This window comes from Grammomys surdaster, unplaced genomic scaffold (genome assembly GCF_004785775.1).
Source record: "Grammomys surdaster isolate TR1022 unplaced genomic scaffold, NIH_TR_1.0 330, whole genome shotgun sequence".
Lineage (NCBI taxonomy): Eukaryota > Metazoa > Chordata > Mammalia > Rodentia > Muridae > Grammomys > Grammomys surdaster.
In genome coordinates, this window is record NW_021604749.1 from 20,066 (window position 1) to 45,308 (window position 25,243).

Genomic DNA, 25,243 nt, shown 5'->3' on the forward strand with positions numbered 1-25,243 from the left:
GGTTCTCTAAGAAAGCTGGCTGAGCGAGCCATGACGAGCAAGGCACTCCTCCATGGCCTCTGTGTCAGCTCCTGTGTCCAGGTTCCGGCCCTGTTTGAGTTTCTGTCCTGAATCCTTTGGATGATGAAGTAATGTGGAAGTGTAAGCAGAATAAACCCTTTCCTCCTCAACTTGCCTTTTGGTCACAGTGTTTCATGACAGTAGAAACCCTAAGACACTAGGCAAGCACTCTCCCAACAGCAGCAGCCCTACTTATCTTTTAGAACTGTTGCCTTTCGCAGGGCAGTGGTGGCTCACGCCTTTAATCCCAGCACTTGGGAGGCAGAGGCAGGCAGATATCTGAGTTCGAGGGCAGCCTGGTCTACAGAGTGAGTTCCACGACAGCCAGGGCTACACAGAGAAACCCTGTCTTGAAAAAACAAAAAACAACCAAAAAAAAAAAAAACCAAAAAACAAAAACAAAAAAAAACCCAACCCTTTCATGGGGAGCTGAGCATAGCCTGGCATAGACTGGAAGTTGCTCAGGGTACAAGGACCTCTAATGGAAACAGACAGTCCTTCATTCTTAAAATCTGATACATCACAGCATCAGTGATTCCCAGCTATTCCCTTGCAGATAGCCAAATGCAACATCGCAGCTGACAGCTAGCTAGTAGGCTAACATTAGCCCCCAATATGAAATGCAGAGGCCATCACTGCAAGCCACTTGAGCATCCCCTCTGTCCCCTGCCTCTCTACTGCTCTTGGCTGGGGTCTCACTCCTAAGAAGCAAGGACATTATCGCTGGAGCAGCAGACAGGCTTCCTGTGAAACAATGGCCTATGCCTATCCTGGGGCTCAAGCTGTAAACATGTCATCTGAGTTACTGTTTTAGCCACATGTTCTTCAGCTGATTCACTTGGCTAAAAATAAAAAAGATGCAACAAGATTTCCTTTAGGATGAAAAGTTTATTTTGCCTTTTACCTAGAAGCAAAACTAGTGAAAATCAAAGTATAAAAATAAATACAATTCACATTAATAGACATTCCAGTCAAAGTAAAAATAACAATAAAAAATAATATATATAAATAAAACTTCTTCAAAAGCACAAAACAGTGTCTGGCACTTTTCTGAGAGAAAACTGTGAACATTCAAATGTAAAACACACAAACTTTTACCATGAAATTAAAAACACACCAGTTTCTCATCCTTAATCTAAAAGTAGTTATAACTTTCCAAAACATAGTTCACTTTAGCTAATTCATATTAATATACACAAACTTTTAGCTCCTCTTCCTTACTGAAGAGCCCACAATGATACAGTTGGCGTCCTGAGTGTCTGGAACGATAAAGCAGTTTATCATACTTGAAAGGTAACACTGAGGTATACCTTTCCTATGAGTAAAAAAATTTGTAACCTGGACCTTTTTTTTTTTTTTAACCTGGACCTTTTTCAACTGTCTTCTTTTTCTCTTCAATGAATGGTAAGTCTCAATAAAGGAAATCAAGTTTATACTCAGAGTGGGTATTTTGTAACTTCTGGCTGGGTATAAAAGTCAAATCTCAGATTGAAGAAAATCAGAAAAACAATCTTTATCTCCATATTCCTAAAAAGGTTATTAAGAATATATAGGCTACATCTTCAAAATACTACTATCTTTAAAATTCAAGTTATAAGGTTCAAATATACACAATCCCAATGTTACATAAGAAGCACAAAGCCCTTTTCAAAATTATTTGGTGACATCCTGTTTCATAAAATCCTGTTTTCTTGGTACATTGTTGGTTGATGCGTTTAATGTTAGTCATGAAAGCCATAAATCTGAGTACCTTTACTACAGGTTTTAAACTAGACAGTATTACTATGCTATCTGAGATACGGATTTCTTATTAAATAGCCCTTTATTCTCTCCTATGTAAAGCATGCTAGAAAAAGAAGACTGAAGAAACAAACAACATAGACTAACTAGAACTAGCCACATACGCTCTGGTGCCCCATCACAGTGCATGCCCAAGTGCTGTGTTCATGAAAACTGTGCGAGCATCTCTAAACTTGCCACCTTCCAGGATAGTGTGTATAGTCTAGTCTATGTACACCTAATAGTAACACACATGAAAGCTAACACTTCTGTAAAACAACTAGCTGTATGCAGGAATGTGTTCTTCTACCCAAAACCAAGACTCTCAGTCACTTCTTACTTGGAATTTAGCAAGGCAAGTGCTTCATCCTATGTAGCTACACTGCAAGTCAAAGAATATGGGATTCTGGGTGTTTAAAATTAGAAAAACAGATATTTCTGCAATAATTTTCCTTTGAATAGAACAGTATCTAATTTGTTTATCAAATTCAGCAATCATGAATGAAATTTAGGTTTTAGGGCTAATTTAAAATTGGGAATATCTTTCCAATAATTTGTAAAAAATTCAGACTAAATGTCTTTTTATGTTTTTTTTAAAAAAAAAGTGACTGTAGATCTCTGGACACATACAGTATGTTTATATAGGCTAAGCTCAGAAATGAGGCAATTACTAAATGCTAATCATTTTTACCCAAACTAACATTACCGGGAAAATGAGGCAGGAATAAGTCCAAGCTGACCAGATTATACAGGCCAATGTTCAGCCCTTGCTGTCCCTTGCCTGCATAACCCGAGTCCAGGGCTGAGTCCGCAGCCCCGATTAGACTGGAACGTGGGTGGAAGCAGCCCCGCTCCCCTGCTTCATCCCAGTGAGTGCTGTCTTCTTAAATTGTCGCAACATTTGGCCGCCTTCTTTGGATTTTTCCTGCATATGCTCCTTAAAACAGAGCAAAATTATTATTACTTCTCAAGGTTAGAAATGTTCTGTGATATAATTTAGTAAGTTACTAGGCATGGGGCTAAGCAATGAATGTTGTTAAACTTAATCCTGAGGTATAAACTGTCTCATAGCATCAGCAATCAGCTGCCTCAGCTACCAGAGCTGGAGCTGGAAACTGAGAACTCAGCTGACCTCATCTCCCTGCCTGTTCTGTTTGGCTCCTGCTCTGCTTGGGTCCGTGGTTTGCAGACCCACTGCACGTCCGCTCTAACATACACAGAGCACTTCAGTACAGGCTCCGAGACTGAAACATACTCTGTAGAAACTATCCTGTAACTGCTGTGCAGCATCCTTAGGCTCTTGAAAAGTCAGCCTACGAGAATGCTATCTGACCAGGACAAAAACCAGTGTTTGGAACTGGGTGTGGTAACTGATCATTTGTGCAGAGGTTGTCTCAGAAGATTTTAAGTTCAAAGTCAACCAGGGATATAAAGTGAGCCTCTCTCTCATATAAAAACAGACAAGGTTTTTAAATAAACCGATTACTAATAAAATACTTAATACTCATGTAGACCAAATCAAGCCATAATTTCAAATTTGCTTAAAATATAACCCAAGACATTAGAAGTATGCTAGGGTAAGGTAATTCTGTTAAGAACATTATGGACTGACAATTAACTGTCATTATGTCAAGTTCTCTATCTATATAAAATTTACAAAGAACTGAAAGTTCTGTGCCTTTATTGTCTATACATTCATATATTAGTAAAAAGGCATTTTGCTTGTTCAGAAAGGTAAAAAATATGCATATTGATTATATTTATATTACTAACTGTGCTGCAATGCAATTAAACTTAATAGCTATAAAACTGAATTCTGTTACACATTATTAACTGTGGCGATTTCCTGTTCATAGTGTCAATTACTCAGTGGAAAGAGCACTTGCCTCCTTGCTTATAGACTCACAAGTGACAAATCATGGAGATGAAATGCATGAGAAAAAAACATGAAAAGTAGTCCCTGCCACAAACTGATGCTATTGGGCAGCACAGTACTTACTCCACAATGACTGTCCAGCCACCTAAGAGTAACTGCAGCCTGTACCACTCACGTGAGAGAACTGAAAACATCCTAACACGCCCATCATGTCACAAACAACTGAGCTGCTGACTGATCTGAGTTCTTACAAAGCTGACTGACAGTCTTTAAAGCAAGCAGGCTCCGACTTTCAAACAACTCCAGTGATTTCACTCAGTGATTTCAAAAGAAAACCTTGTAAAATATCCTAGATACATGTGACATCACGAACTATGTGCACAGAATTCGTGCAAAGTCTATAATGATCTCACATTCCCTGACAGCTTGTTCCCTCTTAGAATCTATGTGAATGACTAGTAATAACACAAAAGACTAAAGGAATGGTAACAAAATCACTTGATGTAACACTGCTTCTTGTCTAACTTGGAGGAAATCACTCACTCATGTCATTACAAACATTGCCTAATACTTTATTAGTGGGGAGTCTACAATTAAGTGAAGTTTTCCTCCATCGCCTGGGGATTAATATGGCTGCCTGTGAGTTTTGGAAAGCAGCAGTTGAAAGCATAGCATTTGTAAAGTGTTTTTAATGGGCTGCATAATCCAGTGAGCATAATCAAAATGTCTTAACCAAAACACTAACAAATAATAAAGCATTTGGTAAGAGTTTTGATTAAGCTCAAGATTGAATCTGTCTTTCTTGCCACCATAAATTGAATTTTCAAACAGGTTTCAGTTTCACCCTTGAATAATGCTCAAATGATGAGTATAAGGAGATTCGGCTCAGGTTTCTTACAGAGGGAAGCGTAGGCCTCCCTCCCACACACCTGGCATATTCACTGTGGATCCTGCAGTCATGCACAGACTCAGAACCGCTGACACACTGCCACGGGGCTGAAGAGACCCACATGAGATATGAGATGACCATTTCTACTCACATACAAAGGTCCTAAGTAAGCCTGGGTAATTCTACAAAACTTCCCAAATTAAAAACAGAGTTTCCCATAAAATGATTAGTCATTAAGACAGGTAGCCTAACTCATAGGATTTCCTGGTCTCCACAAAATACTAAGACAATGGTCACCAACAGGAATATCCGTGAATATGCCAACACTATGGTGGCAAGGAAGACTGCCTAAGTCAGGGCAGACTGTGCTCACCCCTTGGTGAATGGTCTCCAGGAACTCATTGCTACACACCTGACACAGGCGCTCTGTTAGGCACTCTGCTCTGTGGAGGCTTCTGTCTACTTTGCACAACCCCCTTCACTGATGTCTTAGGGGTTCTAATTGAATATAAAAAGGTTAATCAGTCACTTGCACGAAGGTCCGCACTTCAGAGAAAACAAGCACACAGCATCAACTACTCAAAGCATAAGCTTGAGAAGAACTGAAGTCCCGCACAGGCACCCAGCCTCCCATCGGGAGAGCTGCTCGTGTTTCCGCAGGAGACCAGATCCCTGCTTCACACCTGGTTGGAGAACCATTGGTAAGGCTAAACTTACTTGACGAAGAAGCTCATATTAAAACACAGAATGAGGATGATGGTATGAAATGAGAAGTAAAGCATGCCCACACCAGATGAAACTAAGAGATTTACATAGCAGCACAGCATGAGGGCTGACGTACACAGTACAGCACAGACAGATCTTGGACGGATCTTGGCTTGAATACTTTCACATCCCATGTGTGGCACTCTTACCCTTGTCTACTAAGTAGCCTATGAACAGGTGCATTCTGTCCTTGGTTTGGCTGAAGGACTCTGTTGACAAATTAAATGCAAAATTAATTCCAAAGACAAATTCCACTTTTCCTCCTTCCTCTCAATGGATGAAAGGTAACAACGGTGCGTTTGGAAGCCATCTGTGCTATCTATCACAAGGAGGAGCTGACTAACTAAAGCACTAGCAAGGAACTTACACTTGGCTCACCACGGGCTCAGATCTTAGGTTTTCATCAGTAAAGCAATAGCCAACACATGCAATCCCTGCCCCTTAAAGAATTTTCTGATATGCCTTATGAATGCCAACTTCTCAAACATGAGACAAAACACTCATCTTACAAGAGGGAAAGACAAACTGTATGTACCAGAAAGTCGGTGTCCTGAGGTCTTTAAACAAGTACTGAAGACTCCTTGGTAGTCTAAAATTTCTGCCAGAAATGGCCTGTCCTACAAACAGTGCCAGGAACCTCTGACCCGACCCACATGTGGCCAGGAACAGGAGCAGACATTAACGTGAGTGCTGAGCCTCAGCTCCTCCGGCTCAGCAGCTGTGTCTTATGGATGCAGAGCAAAGTCTCACTGGGATAAAGGGGTTTTCTCACCTTGTCTCTGAAGGGCTCTGCTTAAGCAGGAACTTCTTATTCGGCATTCCCATTTCAGCAACTCTGGCATGACAGAAAGACAAGGACAGTATGTTTGTTTGAGAAGGGAGGGAACAGGCTTACAAATGACAGAGGGCACTGAGACACGAGGGCCTCTAAAGGTCTGTGCTGAGCAGAGTGAAAACCAGCACCAAGAAAAAGGCTTAGGAACTAGAGATGGCTCAGAGCCTGAGAATGCTGCTGCTCTTCCAGAGGACCTGGATTGGGTAGCCAGCAGCTCACAACTGTCTGTAACCTACCGGAACATAAACAGATAGGCTGGTAACTAAAACTAACTGGCTGGTAATAAAGTGACAAACAGAACTTACTTCATGAACTTCTTCCTGTCGAGGGACTTCTGTGTTGCCACCGAAAGCGCCACTCGAGGACTTTTCATCTTATCCTTCAAGTACAAAAGGAGCATCAGGGGGACAGGTACCAACTGCACTGTTTTACAATATAAGACAATCCAGAGCCGGGCGTGGCAGCACCTACCTTTTGAGACAGAGTTTCTCTATGTGGGCCTAGCTGTCCTGAAGTTATCTATATCAATCAGGCTGGCCTTGAGCTCAGAGAGATCTGCCTACCTCTGCTTCCTGATTCCTGGGATTAAAGGTGTGTGCTACCACAGCCAGGCACTTAGCTAATGTTTTTAAGTAATCTAATTTTAAGCACTATTAAAATTACTACTATTGATACTTTTGTGTGTGGTTGCCAGCCAGCACTCTAGATATGCAGTGTTCTAAATTTATTTAGAACCACTTTTCAGACTTCAAAAATGACAAAATCTGTAAGAAAGTTGTAAGAAAACTCAATAAGGAGCAGTTGGCAGTTTCCTATGAGCTAACAGAACCAAAATATTCAAGGTTTCAGACCTAAGATCCAATCCCAACACAAGATAGGATTCTGCCACTGTGTAGTTTCTGGGGAGCTCACTACACAGCTCAGTGGTGCTGGGAACCCTGGGGTCAGTCTAGCTTCGGAGCTTCTGGGAATGCCATGGAGCCTCCATCACCTATGCTCAGAAAAGCCTCCCCAACAGAAAGTCGCAAGGCACACATACCATTTGCCGGAGCAGTTTCTCTTTGCGGGCTTCTCGGTCATGATGGAGGATTGACATTCTCTCAGCTGCATCCATTACGAAGAAGATGTCATGAATACCATACAGGGCAGCTCGCAACTAGGTGTGAAAGAGGAATCAGTGTCTACACTCAAAAGATGAGGCTAGAATTTAGTAAGACAATGTATGCTGTGTGTACTTTCATTTGGAATAAGAAGGTACAGAAGTGAAACCTATTTTCCCTGTTTAAACAAAGAGAGAAATACAGTTCTAACCCTAGGCCTCCAGTTTAGGAACTGACCAATTTCCCCAGTTAGGAACCCTTCAGAGCAGAAGCATCTACCTGAGCTAACACTCGTTCCTGAAGGGAAGCATCTTGGGCTGAGACAACACCTCTCTTCAGAGGGGCTTCTGACTGAAAACTTCGTATGAATTCCATGGTGTCCTGAAAGAAAAGAGACACTCTTTCAAACTCAGTTTTCTCTAATAAGTTTCCTTTTATTCTTTCTCCATCAAAAACTACTAAGAACGGACAGGTGGTGGTGGCGCACGCCTTTAATCCCAGCACTTGGGAGGCAGAGGCAGGTGGATTTCTGAGTTCAAGGCCAGCCTGGTCTACAGAGTGAGTTCCAGGACAGCCAGGGCTACACAGAGAAACCCTGTCTCAAAAAACCAACCAAACAAACAAACAAACAAACAAACAAACTACTAAGAACACAAAAACTATTACTGATGACATATCACACTGCTGTAGGCCCCCTCACCATGTTTCCCTGCCTCCTCCTGCCCAGAATCGCAGAGGGACCGCAAACATTGAAGCTATTCAGGGAAGCTTCTGTATCCTCTCCAAGAGGGAAAGCCACAAAACTGAGTGATTAAGTCATTTCTTTCGTTTTAAAAAAGAAAGTCATTTTCTTTCTTTTTAAAAAAGATTTATTTATTTAATATATTTGAGTATACTGTCACTCTCTTCAGACATACCAGGAGAGGGAATCTGTGAGCCAGAGGCTGTGTGGTGAACTGCATAGGAGCATAGACATGGAGGGATGGGCAGAGACAGGGAAGAGCTAAGAAATGTCTGCCAAGGGCTCCAGGATACCCTTGGCCCTGAAAGACCCAAGACCTCAGGGGAATCCCTGCCTCTATTATTCCTCACAGGGACGAGACACAAGTCTATTCAACCAGGGCCCAAATTAATTAACTCAGGCATCTCCATGAGCCTTTTGGCAGATGGTAGTCACATGCCCTGCCTCTGGCTAATTTTTTGTACCTGGTCTGGGTATAGCCTGCTGGCTGCAGCCTCTTGGGGTGGAAGCTTTCATTTCCCACTTCTCCGACTAGTTTCTGTAGCAGAACAAGTAGAACTGGGAGACAGTTCTCAAAGCATTTGAAATGGTAAAACACTGTTCTACCTTTGTGCTAGCTAACCACACACACCTTGGGCTTCTGTTAGGATGCTCTTGGTTTTGTTTTTTCAAAAAAGATTTATTTTTGGGCTGGAGAGATGGCTCAGCAGTTAAGAGCACTGACTGCTCTTCCAGAGGTCCTGAGTTCAATTCCCAGCAACCACATGGTGGCTCACAACCATCCGTAATGAGATCTGATGCTCTCTTATGGTGTGTCTGAAGACAGCTACAGTGTATTCACATACATAAAATAAAAATAAACCTTAAAAAAAATCTTTATAAAAGATTTATTTTATATGCCTGAGTGTTTTGTCTGCAAGTGCATCACATGTGTGCAGTGCCCAGGATGCCCAGAAGAGTGTCAGAACCCCTGGAACAAGGAGTTATTAACCACCATGTGGATGCTGAGCTGAACCCGTCCTCTGGAAAAACAGGCAAATGCTTTTAACTGATGAACCGTCTCTCCTGCTTCATTCATTAAAAAAGAAACGAGGGGTCACTTGGGAGGCAAAATAAATTCCAGGACAGCCAGAGCTCCACAGAGAAGCCGTCTCAAAACACACACACACACACACACACACACACACACACACACAAAATTGTTTTGGGTGTTTTTGTTTTGTTTTTTAATTACATTTTTTAAAAAATGTGTGTTCCTGCAGGGGTGTGTCACAGTGCATGTGCAGAAGTTAGAGGACAACCAACTCTTTTTCCACTGGGATGCTATGGATTGAACTCAGGCTGTCAGTCTTGGTGGCAGACGCCTTTGCTTACTGAGGCATCTTGAATATATTACTTATATATTTTGATTATACTCACACCCTTGTGACCCTCTCAGTTCCCTCCCCTCTCCTGCCAACCATTAACTGTAGACATTGGCAGGGAGAGGCAGGGCCTACCAGCCATCCGTCTTCATGACAGGGTGTTCGTGGACCTAACCTTAAGCACATTTTAAGCAAATAATCACAACTGCAAGTTCAAGAGTGCACCAGGCCTGGGTAGATGGCTCAGGAAGTGAGAACGCTCTGTGTACAGAGATGACCATGAGTTCAAAGTTGAAACACACATGTAAAAGGCTAGGTGTGATCATGTAGCCTGTAACTCCAGGGCAGACAGGCTCAGGAGACTATCTTGACTTGCTGACTGCCAGGTCAGCTGCATGCTCAGTGAGAGACTCTGTCTTAAGGTAATAAGGTAGAGTAATGATCAGGACACCCCATGTTTACCTGTGTAACACACACACACATGCATGCACGCATACACGCACGCCCAAACAAACAAATAAATGTACAGCAGCCATGTCATGCCTGAAATGAATATTCCACACACAATTATATTGGAGAGGGGCAATAAACTGGAAAAAAAATCTAAGTAATCAGACTTACAAAATCAACTAGACTACAATAACTAAAAAAATTTGATCTGAGTTCTGAGCTCAGCTGTCAAAAGACTGAAATGAAGTGAAAAATAAGGAATTTCAGTAACCTTACTTTTACAGTCTGTCGAAGTTGCTTCAGTTTATCCGTTTGCATAAGTTTACGAGTAAGAAACCCTTTTGCCACGGCAGTTATTTTATTAAATTTTGCTTGTATCTCTGGACTAAAAACCTAGAAAGAAATTAGAAACAATGCTGTAAGAATCCTAGCAGCATATCTAAGTATGACTCTTAACCTATCGTCACCAGCTAACACTCCTTCCCGGACTTTTGCTCCTGGAGTTTCATCTGTACCAAAAATAATAAGCTCACGTTCAGTATGCAACCTAAAACATAGCTCTTTAAAACTGGTCTGATGAGATGCTCGGTAGGTAGGACCCACATGGTGGACAGAGAGAACCACTCCCACAAGCTACCCTCTATGTCATACTGTGACATTTAAGTCCCCACCCCAATAAATAAACATGTAAAAAACCTGACAGACATAGATCTAGGTTCCCCACCTGAGACCATTTAGCTTGGGCCCGTCCAAAAGGCCTTGTTACTGAGAGTTTGGTCACGCCACTGGTCAGTGATCCCCAGAGGTAGAACGGTGCTTCACTTGCAGAGCCAAAGCTATATTGTAGGGCAGAATTTATGAAGCCTAGAGAAACACACAGTACGGACTAGTATAGTGATCTGTGGCATCATACTGAATGTCACATAATCAGAATATGCAAAATGCTGTAATAAACACTTGTGACACTTGACAAATAACATCCATCTCAGAGACTGAGCCAAATGCAGACATAAAGTATCCACGGACATTCAGCTTCTGTGCCAGATGGAGCCTTTCAAGACAAATAGAACCTCAGGATAATTGATGCTGTGAAAAGATCTTGCTGCTGCTGGGGAATTAGAGGTAATTCCAAACCACCTGGGAGATAACCGACTGTTCTCACTTGAGCATGTCACCTGCTGCGTGAATGAGCAGCCGGGCTCCGGGCCCAACTGCCTGCTCTTGTTATGGAGAGTCCTCTCATGGACACCTGCTCTGTGGCCTTAGATCCCATATCATGTCATTCTTCATGGCTACTAAGCAGCAGGCAAATAGAGGCAGAATGGGCATAAAATTACCAGAAGGAAAGTATGATTAAAATAGCTTACTACACAATAACTTTCAAGTGGAAAACAATTCTTAAAAGTCTACCAGAGTTGTTTGAAGTCTGGAGCAAGTCCACTTGGGACAGCATTGTTTCTAGCAAAACGGAATCGCTTCTTTTTTTCCACTCTCGCTCCAGCACACTGCTCAAGTCAGAGGCATCCATTGTAACGGCCTTCTCCTTCAGCATCTGCTCCTGCTCTTCTATTTCCTGCAAATTGACCATGTATCACAGCATGCTAGATTCTTCAATGGGACTGAAATAACGTCACTGTAGGCTTAGCCTGAAAGTGTGTGTAGTGCAGAGTGCACTATTGTTTATCTCAAGTCTTCCTCCCTCAAAGTTATGACAACTGCTTCAGCTGATTTCACTTTTAAAAATGTTAGTGTTTTTTATTTTTAAGTTGAATTTAAAATGGTATGTGACTATAATAATCACAAAACAAGTATCTTTATGATATAGTTCTTGAAAATGTATATTCAGCATTTCTTTTTAAAATACCTTTAAAAATATTAGGAATTCTGAATTAAGGATTTAAGGTACCCTTTCACAAATTACTCAGTGGCTTTTATTTAGGTGAGGACCTAAATGTTAGACTTCACATTCTGACAACAAAATAGTATCTACACATCAAGCTCAACGACCACTTCAAAATAAGATACACAGAGGGAAACTGTCAGTATATGCATATGGTCCAAATCATTCACTGACTAACCTGACGGCTAGCCCGCCCCATCTCAGTGCCTCACCTTTTGCAGCTGCTCCTGTTCCCTCTCCTGCTCAGCTATGAGGAGGGATAACTGCTGGGCGTGCTGTTCCTCTAGTCTCTTCCGCATTTCTTCAAAAGCTAACATCTTGCTTTTCAGTAGCTCCTGGCCTTCTGAAAAGGAACATGTGGGCTTAAATTGAGAAAACTCATTGAAAGTTTAACCGTTATATTTCCTGCCATCAACTTGAGCTATGCTTCTGACCAGAAGGTATTCCTCACATAACATTAGCCAGACATAGCCAGTTCCCCAGTGAACCACTCTTACTGGCCTCTCCCTTCTTTCATGCTGCTCAGGAAGAACACCATCGCACTTCCTCGCCTTCCCACTCATGCAACAGAGCCAAGGTTACACATCTCAAGCATCTCCAAACTCTGACTAGCTTTAAGATGTGCTTCTTAGGGCTAAAGAGAGCACAGAGGTTAAGAACACTCTTTAACTTCAGCCCTTCAGTTCAACAGTGCCACTGAGTAAGAGTCCATTTGACTACCAAAGAACTCTCTAAGTGCAGAGGCACTGGGGCCATGGGCAGCTGTGGGCAGCTGCAGCCACACTGTGCTACCACCTCCTTACTTATTCTCACAGTGACCCAGCCACTGGCATGACTAGCCACATCCGGTATGTTCACTAAAACACTACCACCTGGCTTGGCCAGTGGGGTCCTATGCATTGACATTCACTGAGAGAGCCTTCATCCACACACGGTTCTCGACTTGGAGGATGCAAGGGGATCCCAGGTACCAACTGGTTTTTTGTTTGTTTTGTTTTTTAATGTGTATATTGGGGGGTAAGGGGAATGAGCATATTTTTATTGTTTTGGAAACAGGGTCTCACTATATAGCCTTAGCAAGCTAAGTAGGCCAGGCTGGTTTCAAATTTAGAGCCCCACCTACCTCTGCCTCCCAAGTGCTGGGATTAAACGACTGTGTCACCTCACCCACCTACAGAGTGGTTTTTTTATTAAGGTTCTTATAAAGATGATTTTTGTTTATTTGCTTGCTTGCTTGTTTGCTTGTTCATTTTGAAATAGGGTATCTCCCCATAGCCCTGGCTGTTCTGGAACTTGCTCTGTAGACCAAGCTAACTTTAAACTTGGAGATCCACCTGTCTCTGCCTCCCAATGCTAAGATTAAAATCGTGCTCTACCACTGCCCAGCTGTTTGTTTGTTCGTTTGTTGATAAAGGTGGTTTTAAGTATTCTGTCCTAAACTTATTTTGTCCTAAATAGAAGAGCTTAATTTACTCAATTTATGTCTTCCACATAATTACAAACCACAACAACAAAGCAACAAGAGACAGACATGTAGTAGCAAGATGGCATAAGACTGGATGCCACGGAAGCATGAAGCCAAGTTCATCAATAAGAAGCTATTCCAGCCGGTAGTGGTGGCGCACACCGGTAGGATTTGCTGAAGGAGGCAGAGGCAGGAGGATCACGAGTTCGAGGCCAGCCTGGGCTACACATTTGGGGGCTGGAGAGATGGCTCAGTGGTTAAGAGCACTGACTGCACTTCCAGAGGTCCTGAGTTCAAATCCCAGCAACCACATGGTGGCTCACAACCATCTGTAATGAGATCTGATGCCCTCTTCTGGTGTGTCTGAAAACAGCTACAGTATATTCATATATAATAAATAAATAAATCTTTGAAAAAAAAAAAAAAGAAGCTATTCCAGTCACCACCAAAGCCTCATTTATGGCACTCTCATGGACCTGATGGTAAAGCTGTACCAAAGGGGCAAGTACATGAAAAGGTGCCCACAGATCAGAGCAGAGTGGCAGAAACAGTAGAAACCACGGTCCAGAGAAGACTTCAGTAACACACTAGATTAAAATTATGTCTCATGTGAGAAGCCTCTGTGAAATCAGTACTATTTTCTACAGAGTGGCCTATGAAAGGCTTATCACTGGATTTAAGAAATTCTAACAGGGCTGGAGAGATGGCTCAGCAGTTTAGAGCACTGACTACCCTTCCAGAGGTCCTGAGTTCAATTCCCAGCAACCACATGGTGAGTCACAACCATCTATAATGGGATCCAATGCCCTCTTCTGGTGTGTCTGAAGACAGCAACAATGTACTCACATATATAAAATAAATAAATCTTTGAAGAAAAAAAGAAATCCTAACAGGTCGGGCAGTGGTATGGTAATGTACACTCTTAATCCCAGCATTAGGGATCAAGAGGCAGGTGGATCTCTGTGACTTCAAGGGCAGCCTGCTCTACAGAGTGAGTTCCAGAAGAGCCAAGGCTACACAGAGAAACTCTGTCTCAAAAAAACAAAACAAAAACCTTAACAAAGGGCAGTAAGCATGTGCTATGTTTCTAGTACGATCAGTAAAATTAAGTGCTCTTACACACAGAGGACAATTTATTTCACTATCGCGTCTGTTTTCTTACCTTTGAGGCTAGTTTCTAGCATCTTATTCTTGTTAATGTAGACAGATCCCTTAGGGTATCTTCTCTCTGGCAGACGTTCCCTCTCCTGCTCAGCTACGCCAGCTGTTATAATATAAGGACAATTTTCTTTTTGTAAACTATCAACATCTAAATCAAGTCTCCGCTTAACTTTTTCAAAACTGTTATCTACAAACTGTTCATTTCCACGGGGCACTGGCGGTGTATCCATCTGCTGGCTGGAACTCTGGGTTTGTATAAGTAAGGGAGACGGGTGTTTCACATCGTAAGATTTATTCAGTTCCATTTGTAAATTGCAGGAGTTTTTTCCTAACATACTGGCTGACTTGAGTCCACATTCATCTTCCAAGGTTTGACTTGACACACACTGACTGATGGGTTGCAGTTCATGCAACTTGGGCACAGCCATACAAGTACTGTCCACTTTCTGGACTCCTCTGTCATCAGGTATGAAGGGACCTTCCACAGCAAACTGCTCAACAGTGACATTATTGCCTAATTGATTTCCTAAAGCCTGATGCACCTGACTTGGCTTACCCACGACCATCTCTCTGGTGGTATCAGACGTGATTTTGGTAGCAGAAACCTTGCTTGAACAAACCCCTGTCAAATCAGTTGGTGACTTTGGCACAACTCCAGATTCATTTGTTGTTTCAGCAGCAGATGAAGTGATTCTCCCCACTGCCTCTTCTTTTCCCTTTGGGCTTAGCTCACAGGCATTTACTGGGTTGTTTATAAGGATCTGACATGCTGATGACGACCGGGCATGCCTTCGATGCAGTTTAGGACTCATACTTGGCTCTGGACTAGGTAATTTGGCATATGGACCTGTAAGACTTTTAACTTTATTTTCAGTAACAAAGGTAGGAATAACTTTAAAATCTGACTCGGCATCTAGAACAGTGGGAGGAGCAGTTCCTGCAGGTAGGTCTGTTTTAGAAAAGCTAGCTAAAACTGATGTGCCCATGCTGCTTGCTTGAGAGGCACCTTGGAGGAGAACATTTGACTTATTAAGGCTTGGTTTGTCAGGGATGGCAGAGCCACAGTGCCGGCCTATGGGCATGGGTGGGGTCTTCTCCTTTACACTAGCCTTAGCAGCATCATTTTCTTTGTCTGAATGATTTTCAGTAACACTTCTCTTTAGACTACTTCTCAGACTCCGGCTAGATTGTTCTCTTTCCACATATTCCTTTGACCTCTTCATTAGATTCTGAAGACTCATTATGTAGGGATCTGGAGTGACTTCAGCCAAACATGATGGGTCCTGTTCTTTCTTTACTAAGAGGGGACCATCAGAAATGACAGTCTCCTGCAAGCTTGCTGAAGAGAGTGTTGGAGCAGCTCCATTTTCTGCCTGCCTGCTTTCTGGACTCTCACACTGCTTCAGAGAACCAGACACCTCTGAGTCGCTAGGCAGCCCCATCCTACTAGGGTTTAGTTGGTCCTCATTATTCACAGGCAAAAGTCCAGTTATCTTTTCAAGCTTTACTGAAGTACGGTGTTCAGTGGGGCTAGGTAAGCTGTTTGGAACTGTAACAGGAACATTCAAGTCTGTGACTTCTGGACTAGAGTAAATGGTTTCTGTTGCCCACTGATCAAAATCACTGGCATTTGGTGCTTTTCTAACCTGAAAAGGGACATTTAAATATTAGTATCTCTTCATTATAAAAAACAAACAAACAAACAAAGCCCTTGGGGTTTTGTTGCTGCTGTTTGTTTTGTTTTTAAGACAGGCTCTCTATGAAAACCAGATTACCCTTGAACTCAAGAGACCCTCCTGCCTCTAGCTCCCAAGCACTGAGATTAAAAGTGTACCCCACCTCAATAAAGCCTTTGATTTAACTATTTTCTAAAATAAAGTAGAAAGGGGAGTTTTAGAGTTCTGACATTTGAGAACACAAAGGATCTTTCATGCCTGTTACCTGAGCCCTTAGCAGACTCAAACAGGATTGCTTTAAGTTCAAGACCAGCCTGGACTACAGATTGAAACTACATCTCAAAAAGACAAAAGACAAACAAAATACACTCAAAGATCAATTTCTATATCCTTAACTGTATGGAGATCAAACCATCACAGAAGAAATGTATGGGCTATCCTAGCCTGTTTATTCAAAGAGAAAAGAAAACTATCTATTCTGAATATGAATGCACACACATATACACAATTTATCCATGTTCAGTTTAATCCTGGGATAAAAGCAATGTTTTTAACTTCCTTCTGGCTATATGCTCTTACTACCAGCATCTATTCTTAAGACAAGTCATCACTCAACAATAATGACATGTTCAATAAATACCAAGTAAGCAAATGTTTTACACAGTTACTTAGAAAACAAAGACAACCTGTTTAAGACATCAGTAAGACTCCTGCCTCCTATGTGCTTCTTCAAGAATCTCCTGAAAACTCCCTGTGAGGGGCTAGTGAGACAGCTCGTCAGTTAAGATGCTTGCTGCTCTTGTAGAGGCACCAAGTTGTGTTCTTCCAGCTCACGACTTGTAACTTCAGTTCTAGGAGACCTAATGCTCTCTTCTGGCCTGCACAGGCACCAGACACACACATGATGCACAGACATACATACAAGCAAAATATAAAAATAAGACTTTTTTTCAAGTTTTAGCTGGGTGTAGTAGATACATCTTTAATTCCAGAACTCATGAGGCAGAGGCAGCAAGCAGAATTCTATAAATTCAAGGGCAGTCAAGGCTACCCAAGTCTTACCCTAGTAAGATCCTGACTCATAAAAGAAAAAATCTTTGAGGAGCTTTGGCTCCCTGAGACAACCACCCTGTCTTTACTTTACAGAGGATCTTTCTCTCTGTGAACGCTCTGTATAAAAAATGGAAAAAAAAATGTGTTGACTTAAAAACAACCCTCTCCATAAGATGGGGCATTTCTGGAGTAAATATTAGCTCATCCATGTAGTTTATGTTACTAAAAATTAGAAACTTTCAACTTAGAACTCAGCTTACAAAGCCAAGTTTAATTGGATCAGTGACAGTCAGTGAAGACAGCACGCTGTATGTTTTCAGACAAGTAGGTCAGCAGCTGACACAGTAAGATGAGAATAACTGTGTACCTCAGAGACCAAGAAGGAAAAGAGAGCTCATTACATCCTGAACACTAAAAATCTGGAGGAGTTGTTTTTATAGGGTTTTGTTTTGTTTTGTTTTGTTTTGCTAGACTATATGGCACTTGAGTTTCACCTTATAAGTCCCAAGACACATAATGGTCTCCAAGTACTGTGCAATAAACAATACAAGTGTACTTGGTGACAACCTCCAGATGAAAATAAACCAAAAGAAGTGCATATTCCTGGGGTCCATGGACATGCCCCCAGGCTTAAGCTACATAGATTATTCTGCTATAGAATCCTGCATAGTACACATCTTTAATACTCAACAGCTATGTTTTTAGTATACCAGTAAAATATGCCTTAAGTTAGACAAACTAAAGTTAAAAACTTAAATCTATAACTGAATCATAGGTTTCATAGAAGAAAAGGACCCTCCAAATATCTGTAGTTAATGAAACCCCTGTCTATATAAGGAATTCCTTATAGCTGGCATTATGTATGCTTTTCTAAACACAAAGTTCTGGGACTCACAAGTAATTTCATTAGTAGATTCTGCTAATAGCAATTTGATCCTCTCCATGGACTAGATCCAGAACACTGCCATTTCTGTTGTAGTAACCAGTAAGTCAATAAACTACAGTACACTAACCAATATAGACAGTAGTTAAAATCTGTAAATTAAAGTCTACTACCCACATATGACCCCACAGGTAAATGAAGGCAGCAGTTAGTACAAATACCCTAAGTAAGGCTCACTACCCATGGCCATCCAGCAGGAGTCACACAGGCAAACTACAAACCCCCAAATTACAAAAAAAACAAAAGTGTTATGCATGGCAGAAATTACTTTTCCCACTTAAATCACTGGTATTTCTTCTTAGTATGAAATGACACAAACCATAAACAAACTGTTTATACAAATCTGAATTAAATAAAAATAATTACAAAAGGTATAGATATTGTTGTTTAAATGATTTCATGTAGGCAGGCCTATTTGTTTAATCTAAATGACATTTTTCCATATCTAAATACAAAATTTTCATTCATGTACACACACACACATACACACACACACACACGTACATACACACACATATATACATATATATATGTATATATATACACACAAACACATGTGAAGACAGTTATTACTTTAGCAGAGAATAAAACGAAGGTAACACAGAGGCCACCCACACCCCACTACTCAGGTCACTCAAAGGTGACATCTTTGGACACATCCTAAAGGACTAGAGAAGTGACGGGTAGTGACGAGGGTAGAAACTGAAGACTCGAGGTGAGACTCACTGAGTCTGATTAGTTCAGGGGCTAAACTACAATGGACAATTCTATCATCTCTGACACTGAGAATTCAGTTGTAATCACAAGACAGACAATAAGCAATTATATCCAGTGTATAGTGCTACTGTCTAAGGACCCTCTCTGATTCAAGTACTGGGCAGTACTAACAAACAAATGGATTCTCTCCAACAAATTACACTCCAACACATCATAACAATAAGGCATACTTAGTCAGCTTTTCTGCAAAGCTGTTATCAGTGTTTACTTCTGATGTCTTCATTTCAATCTAGGAGAGTTTAGTTTGATGACACACCTGAACATTTTCAAGTATCTCCTGGACACGAGTCAGTAAGGCTTTCTTCCTATTGGCCTGCTTTCTTGTTTGCACATCAAGTGCTTTCTGCTTTTCCTGTTGAATTTTCTTTCTCTTCTCAATGGTAAGCTGCAAGACATAATAAACATGCAATTCAATGGTAAAAGAATGAAATTGGCCAGTTTTGAATCAGAACAACTGAAACCCTGTATGAAGCATCTGAGCAGTGTCTGGGGTTGGAGGACTTCATGTGAGTGTCACGCAAGAGTAACCTATGTATTAAGACTCCAAGACCTCTGCATGTCACTGTGAATGTGCCAGCTGAGTCAATGTCAAAGGAAAAGTACCTTGCTCGATTCTCAAACACTAAATGGCAGACAAAATGACCCTGGGAGCAGCTGCTGGAGCTTTTACCTGACAGCTGTTGACATGAGTCTCACCTCGAGTCTTCAGCTTCTACCCTCATCACTACACGTCACTTCTCTACGTCCTTTAGGATGTGTCCAAAGATGTCACCCTAGAGTGAACTGAGTGGTAGGGTATGGGTGGCCTCTGTGTTACCTTCCAACCACCGTGCTACAACATTCATTACAACATGCTGGCAGAAAGCGAGGCTCTTTTAATGCTTATACAACAAAAATAAATTTAAGAGTTCCTTAACTTTCTGATTTAAAATATGGTCATATTTAAAAATGACATTAAGTTGACTATGATGATAAATATACCTTCTCTACTATCCTCTATTCCCTTACCCCTTGCCAGAGAAAGAACACATCATTCTTTTTAAAAACTCCAAATGGTTAACATTTGCGTGTACTGAGTGTCACCTATGATCCGGGGACAAGCCTGAACATTTTACATGTATCCATTTAATTCCCAAAAGGCATTATGAGCGTTATCGGCACTCATTGTTGTAAGTCCCATTTCAACAGTTAATGGATCGGACCACAGGTTCTGCCCAGCAGGAGAATGGCAAACTTATTTAAACCCAGGCCAAGGTTCTGCTCTCCCAGCTGCCTGTGCAAGCTCGCTGTGTGAGGCATGCAGGACAGCCTTCTACGCTTGTACTTGTACATCTACTTTATTCTCTTTAGAGGATGCATGAAATTTATACAGTGGACATGGTTAAAATCCGTTATTAATGGACATTTGGGTTGGTAATTGATCTTTTGCCATTTTATTTTCTTTTTTGTTTTAGAGACAGGGTTTCTCTGTGTAACAGTTTTGGCTGTCCTGGAACTCACTTTGTAAATCAGCCTAGCCGCAAACTCAGAGCCCTGCCTCCCAAGTGCTGAAATTAAAGGCACGTGCCACCACACCCAGCAATCTTTTACTATTTTAAATGATGTTGTTATAACTTGTATATATTTATTTGAACACATCTGTAAGATATTCTTCCTGAATAGAATTGCTGAGTCAAGAGTTACAAACACCAGCTGGGCAGCGGTGGCGCACGCCTTTAATCCCAGCACTTGGGAAGCAGAGGCAGGCGGATTTCTGAGTTCAAGGCCAACCTGGTCTACAGAGTGAGTTCCAGGACAGCCAGGGCTACACAAAGAAATTCTGTCCCGAAAAAAAAAAAAAAAAAGTTACAAACACTTAAATTTTGATGAACACTACCAAACTGCTTCCCAAAAAATAAATCAACCTTCTTGATAAAAGTGCATTAAACATTCATTTCCCTCACAACATAAAAACACAAAGTCCTATGAGATCGTTGCAAATCTAGTAGGCAAGAATAATGCGAATTTGTTTCTAATGTATTCCTGTGATTATGAAAACATTTAGGCATCTCCTCACCTGGCTATAAACCTCCCATGTGAGTGTCAGTGAGCTGCGTTAGTGTTCAGAGTTTCTGTGAGCTGCGTTAGTGTTCAGAGTTTCTGTGAGCTGCGTTAGTGTTCAGAGTGTCAGTGAGCTGCGTTAGTGTCCACTAGATTTTAAAGGTTATTTTAAAACAAATAAGGGAGCTGGAGCGGTGACTCTGGTTTAGAGCATAGTGCTCTCCAGAGGACCGCAGCTTAGTTCAAAGCTCATCTGTGGTTTGTCACTCCAGTTCCAGGGGGTCTGAAACGCCCTCTGGCCTCCTCCAGCACCCACACTCATGTGTACGCATGCTTAAGAATGGAAGAAATAGTTCATAAATAATTACTGAGTTTACCAGTGGAGAAAGTACAGCCACCCCATGGAAACGGATGAGTGAGACACTTTCTGCCTGAGCGGGCAGGAAGCTGTCTGTGGACAGTGATGCTTCCTGAGCTCGGGCAAGTGCTTTCTCGCAGAACTCCTCATACTCCTCCATCTTCCCACAGCACACTAGGAGAAAGAAAACTGCTCTTAGTAGTGTGCTGACAAAACGCGATTTATTACCCAAGAGTACTGGAGTATTTAAATGTTTCCTGGGATTTCTGTCTGTGCACCTTAAGGCTTCATGTTGATACCATGGACACCAACTGACTTAAGAAGTGAAAACAGAAAATCTCCTGGCTCTGGGGATTTTATTAACTAACTTTATTTTATAGTTGAAAGCCTGAAGGGTCACTAAGCAACTTCAAACAATCAGCCCAGCAATTTCACAATTTCTAGAAAACTTTGGGGTTATAAAAATCCCAGGTAACCAGAAGGATTAGCCAGCCTATGCCTTCTTTTTAGCATGTAGGTATTTACTGATTGCCTGTTTTGCATAACACTGTGCAACCCTGGCTCCTGTAAGGCAAGGGGGAAAAAACAAAAGAAACATTATCATAATTATAATAAGCTAGGGGCCCAGTAAACTGTGGGAAGAGAATGCCCAATACAATAACACCCTTTAAATATTTATGTTTAAGGCAAGTAACTAGTTAACAAAGACTGAACACGGAAATTTAGCCCATGATGTGGGTCTCGCAGACATGAAATAAGAAGGAACATGGTGGCCTGCTGGGCCTCTGATGACTTACGTTAAACAACATATACATTCAAATTAAAGAGTCAAAGAAAAAACAGTACAGGTAGAAATGAAGAAAAAGCACTCAGAGTTCTAAGCCACAGAACTTCTCTCTGTTTTGTGGTTATATTTGTTCAATTTATGCACAATAAGATCCAACTTCAAAAAAATAACTGGTTCTCTAGAGGGCCAAGATCATTTTGCATGCTTACATTCACTTTTTAAACCCAAGACTAAGAAGCAACAAAACACTTTCTGGCACAGCTGTAACAGCTCACATCACAGTATCTTAACCAAAATTTCTAGTAGATAAGAAGTAAGAAAAGTCCCAATAAATTCATTTCTGCTAAATTACTTTTTAAAAATACATTCTTTGTATTTACCAATAAAAGGAGAACAAATGACGTTATATAATGCCCGCGCTTGTGCACAGAAAGAAAGAAATTCAAAAGTCTGGGAAAGATAAGGACATCAACTGCCTTCATTAGTTCTACTTCTCGTCTAACAGCATCATAGAGAGATGTCGCACTGTTGCAGGGAGTCATCTGCTTCCCTTGAGTGGCCCACGCACACCCCGTCTATACTGCATATATATACCCCTATATGTACACTGCAATGGTACAGTTACAGAGTAATGTACAGTATGGTAATGAATTGGACATCCAAGCACCGGTGCTCATGTGAGATTAGGGAACGCACCAGATGATCTGGAGCATGACTGGACCTTCCTACCCTTCAGTTTCAGCTTATATGTCCTGTCCTCAAAGAGGCCTTCTCCAATCAGCTCATCCTAATTCCCCTGCCTCAATCACTATCACATCACCCTGCTGTTTCCCAGTTTCTGGAGTACTTACCACTATCTGAAAAGATCCTGTTTATTTCCTTGAGCTTTGTGTATCTTCTTCCACCAAAATGTAAGCTCCATAAGAATAAGTACCTTCTCAGTCTTGCTCACTGAATCCCCATGATAGGGAATGGTGTCAGCACACAGTAGGCACTTAATACAATTATTGAATAAATTAATTATGGCATGTAGACCAAGCAATATAAAAAGCAAGACTAGCAGAATGAAGCGAATTCTGAGAATGGCGACTTGGAGAACAACTCTATTCCCAGAGAACTAGGCACTTCTCAATTGCAAAAGTAGTCATTAAAGAGAGTCCAGATTCTACGATTGTGCAAGAGGGCACTACATTTCTCATACCAGTTGCCACTTGCAAGCAAGGTTTATTTTAAGGGAGTCTTGATGACAAGGTGATCCCAACCTCAAACCTACCACCCCATACTTTAGCACCAGGCATTACTGGTCCATGGTCCACTTACATTCACACCAGCCTCAGCAGGTCCAGGCATGCCTTTCTACCCCATTTATACCTAATTACAAGTGACCTTTGTCCAGTGAGCCTCTTGGCAAACCCTATAGCCTCATGGCTCCCATCTGCTCATTCATAACCAGTACTCAGAAATGTCACTGAAAGGAAATGCAAAGGTAACACAGCTTCCAAGCTGGCTGCTTACCACTAAGTTTCCACAAATACATAAACGCCCTAGAGAGTCTGTAAAGCAGGAAAGATATGTTATTTAGGAACATACTAGCTGTACATTCACGGTAGGCTAATATTACCCCTGTGCCGCACCATCTATAAAGTGGGGCTCTGTCTCAAAGCGGTTTTATGAGAAAACAATGAGCTGAAGCACAGTCAGCAATCCCAGTACTGTATGTAGGACAAACAGAAAGCAGCCGTAAGTGGGAGCTGCTTTCCAAATGGAAGATATAATGGTGGTTTTATCACTTGAGTGGGAACTCTTGGAGAAAAGAGACAATATTTGGTTCTTCTTGAGACTCAAATGAGACTTGAAAACAGGAGAAAAGGCTTTCTCATTCAAATCCATCTCTTAGGGTAGGAAGTAGCAAAGGGTAGGACCACCTAACAGCATCAAGGATCCTTGAGAGAACTAGCTTCATCATCCTCCTGCCGATGCCCCAGAGTGGCAAAGGTGGAGTAAACAGCGCTCCTAGGGCATTTAGTTGTGGTAACCAGTATTTAGTAATGGCCAGTGCACACCCTGGGGGACGCCTCCATCGCCTTCACTAAGGGAGAAGCCGAAGCTTCTCCGGCACCAAGCAGAAGCCCCATGCTCTGTGCCTACTCTTCAGCACAGGATGCTTCACTGGGCGGAGCCAGCATCCAAGCATCCCCTCGAAGTCCCGGTCCTCAACTCCCACCTCCCCATTCCCGGTGCCTGCAAGGGCTCGTGACCGAGGGAAGTCAAGCCCGGCCCGGAACACCGGCCTTCCGTCCCGCGGGACACTAATGCCGCCTCCCCGGGACTCAGCTCAGCCTGGACCCGTAGAAAGACGAACCCAGTCCTCTAGCACACACCTGACACCTACTGCCCGGTCAGCTTCTCTGCCTGTGGACCAGCCTCCTCAAAAAGCAAAGACCTCGATTCAAACAGAGCGCATCTGGGTCCTCCGTCTTCTCCTCCTCCTCCTCCCCGCCATATTACGGGTCCCTCAGGCGGCAACGCGGGATCCTGGCAACCGCTGTCGCCGCCACCAGCTCAACTCCACCCCTCAGGGCCGGTACTTCCGGTGGCTGTTTGGCGGGCAGTTGAAGCGGTTGAGCTTCCATAGACTACAATCCCCACAATGCATTGCGGTGCATCGGCAATTGCTTACATGTTCTTTACGCAACCGAGATGCACGCTGGGAAGAGTAGTCTTCACTGCAAACTAAGGGCTCTGACTATAAATTACCATAGAAATTCTCCTTAGGACCCAAAGCCCCAAGTGTTCCTTAAAGTTGTCGGGTATTTTTGTCTATGTGTCTGTGTGTGTGTGCGTGTGTGTGTGTGTGTGTGTGCGTGCGTGCGTGTGTGTGTGTGTGTGTGTGTGTGTATGTATAGAGATAGCCTCTTCTTGTTTGGACAATGGAAAATATACAACATTCACCAATGTTTTCTTTATAAATGAAACATGTTGCTGAGTCGCAGACGCCAACTCAAAGCCTTAATATATTTGCACCCCATTTGCAGATCAGTTGCGGGGGGTGTCCAGAGGAAAAGGTAACAGGTTCAAGTTGGCAGAAAACAGAAATTCCACAATATTTTTTTGTTAGTTCTTATCTAAATTACTCACTGCCAGCTTTTTTGATTTAATGACACCATTTCCACTCTGTAACTGAGCTTTGCCTTCCTCCTGGTGCTTATTTTTGTATATGTAT

The 25,243-nt window shown here is 42.0% G+C and overlaps 1 protein-coding gene across 3 annotated transcripts; it reads right to left on the bottom strand.

Annotated features, from left to right (window-relative positions):
• Nucleotides 1–1,405: 1,405 nt before the first annotated feature.
• Ccp110 (centriolar coiled-coil protein 110) lies at nt 1,406–24,559 on the bottom strand. Of its 3 annotated transcripts, XM_028778245.1 has the most exons (16): nt 24,402–24,559; nt 22,872–23,014; nt 21,253–21,407; nt 19,092–19,220; nt 14,388–16,032; nt 11,973–12,103; nt 11,271–11,433; nt 10,585–10,724; nt 10,137–10,253; nt 7,584–7,685; nt 7,244–7,360; nt 6,510–6,583; nt 6,142–6,204; nt 5,519–5,578; nt 5,017–5,102; nt 1,406–2,776 (listed from the first exon to the last, which is right to left on the bottom strand). In XM_028778245.1, the coding sequence occupies exons 3-16, from the start codon at nt 21,391–21,393 to the stop codon at nt 2,724–2,726; spliced, it is 3,021 nt and encodes a 1,006-aa protein (XP_028634078.1). In that variant the 5' UTR covers nt 21,394–21,407; nt 22,872–23,014; nt 24,402–24,559; the 3' UTR covers nt 1,406–2,723. The 3 variants fall into 3 exon arrangements, with proteins under 3 accessions (XP_028634078.1, XP_028634079.1, XP_028634080.1); XM_028778246.1 differs by lacking the exon at nt 5,017–5,102; XM_028778247.1 differs by lacking the exons at nt 5,017–5,102; nt 5,519–5,578.
• Nucleotides 24,560–25,243: the final 684 nt, after the last annotated feature.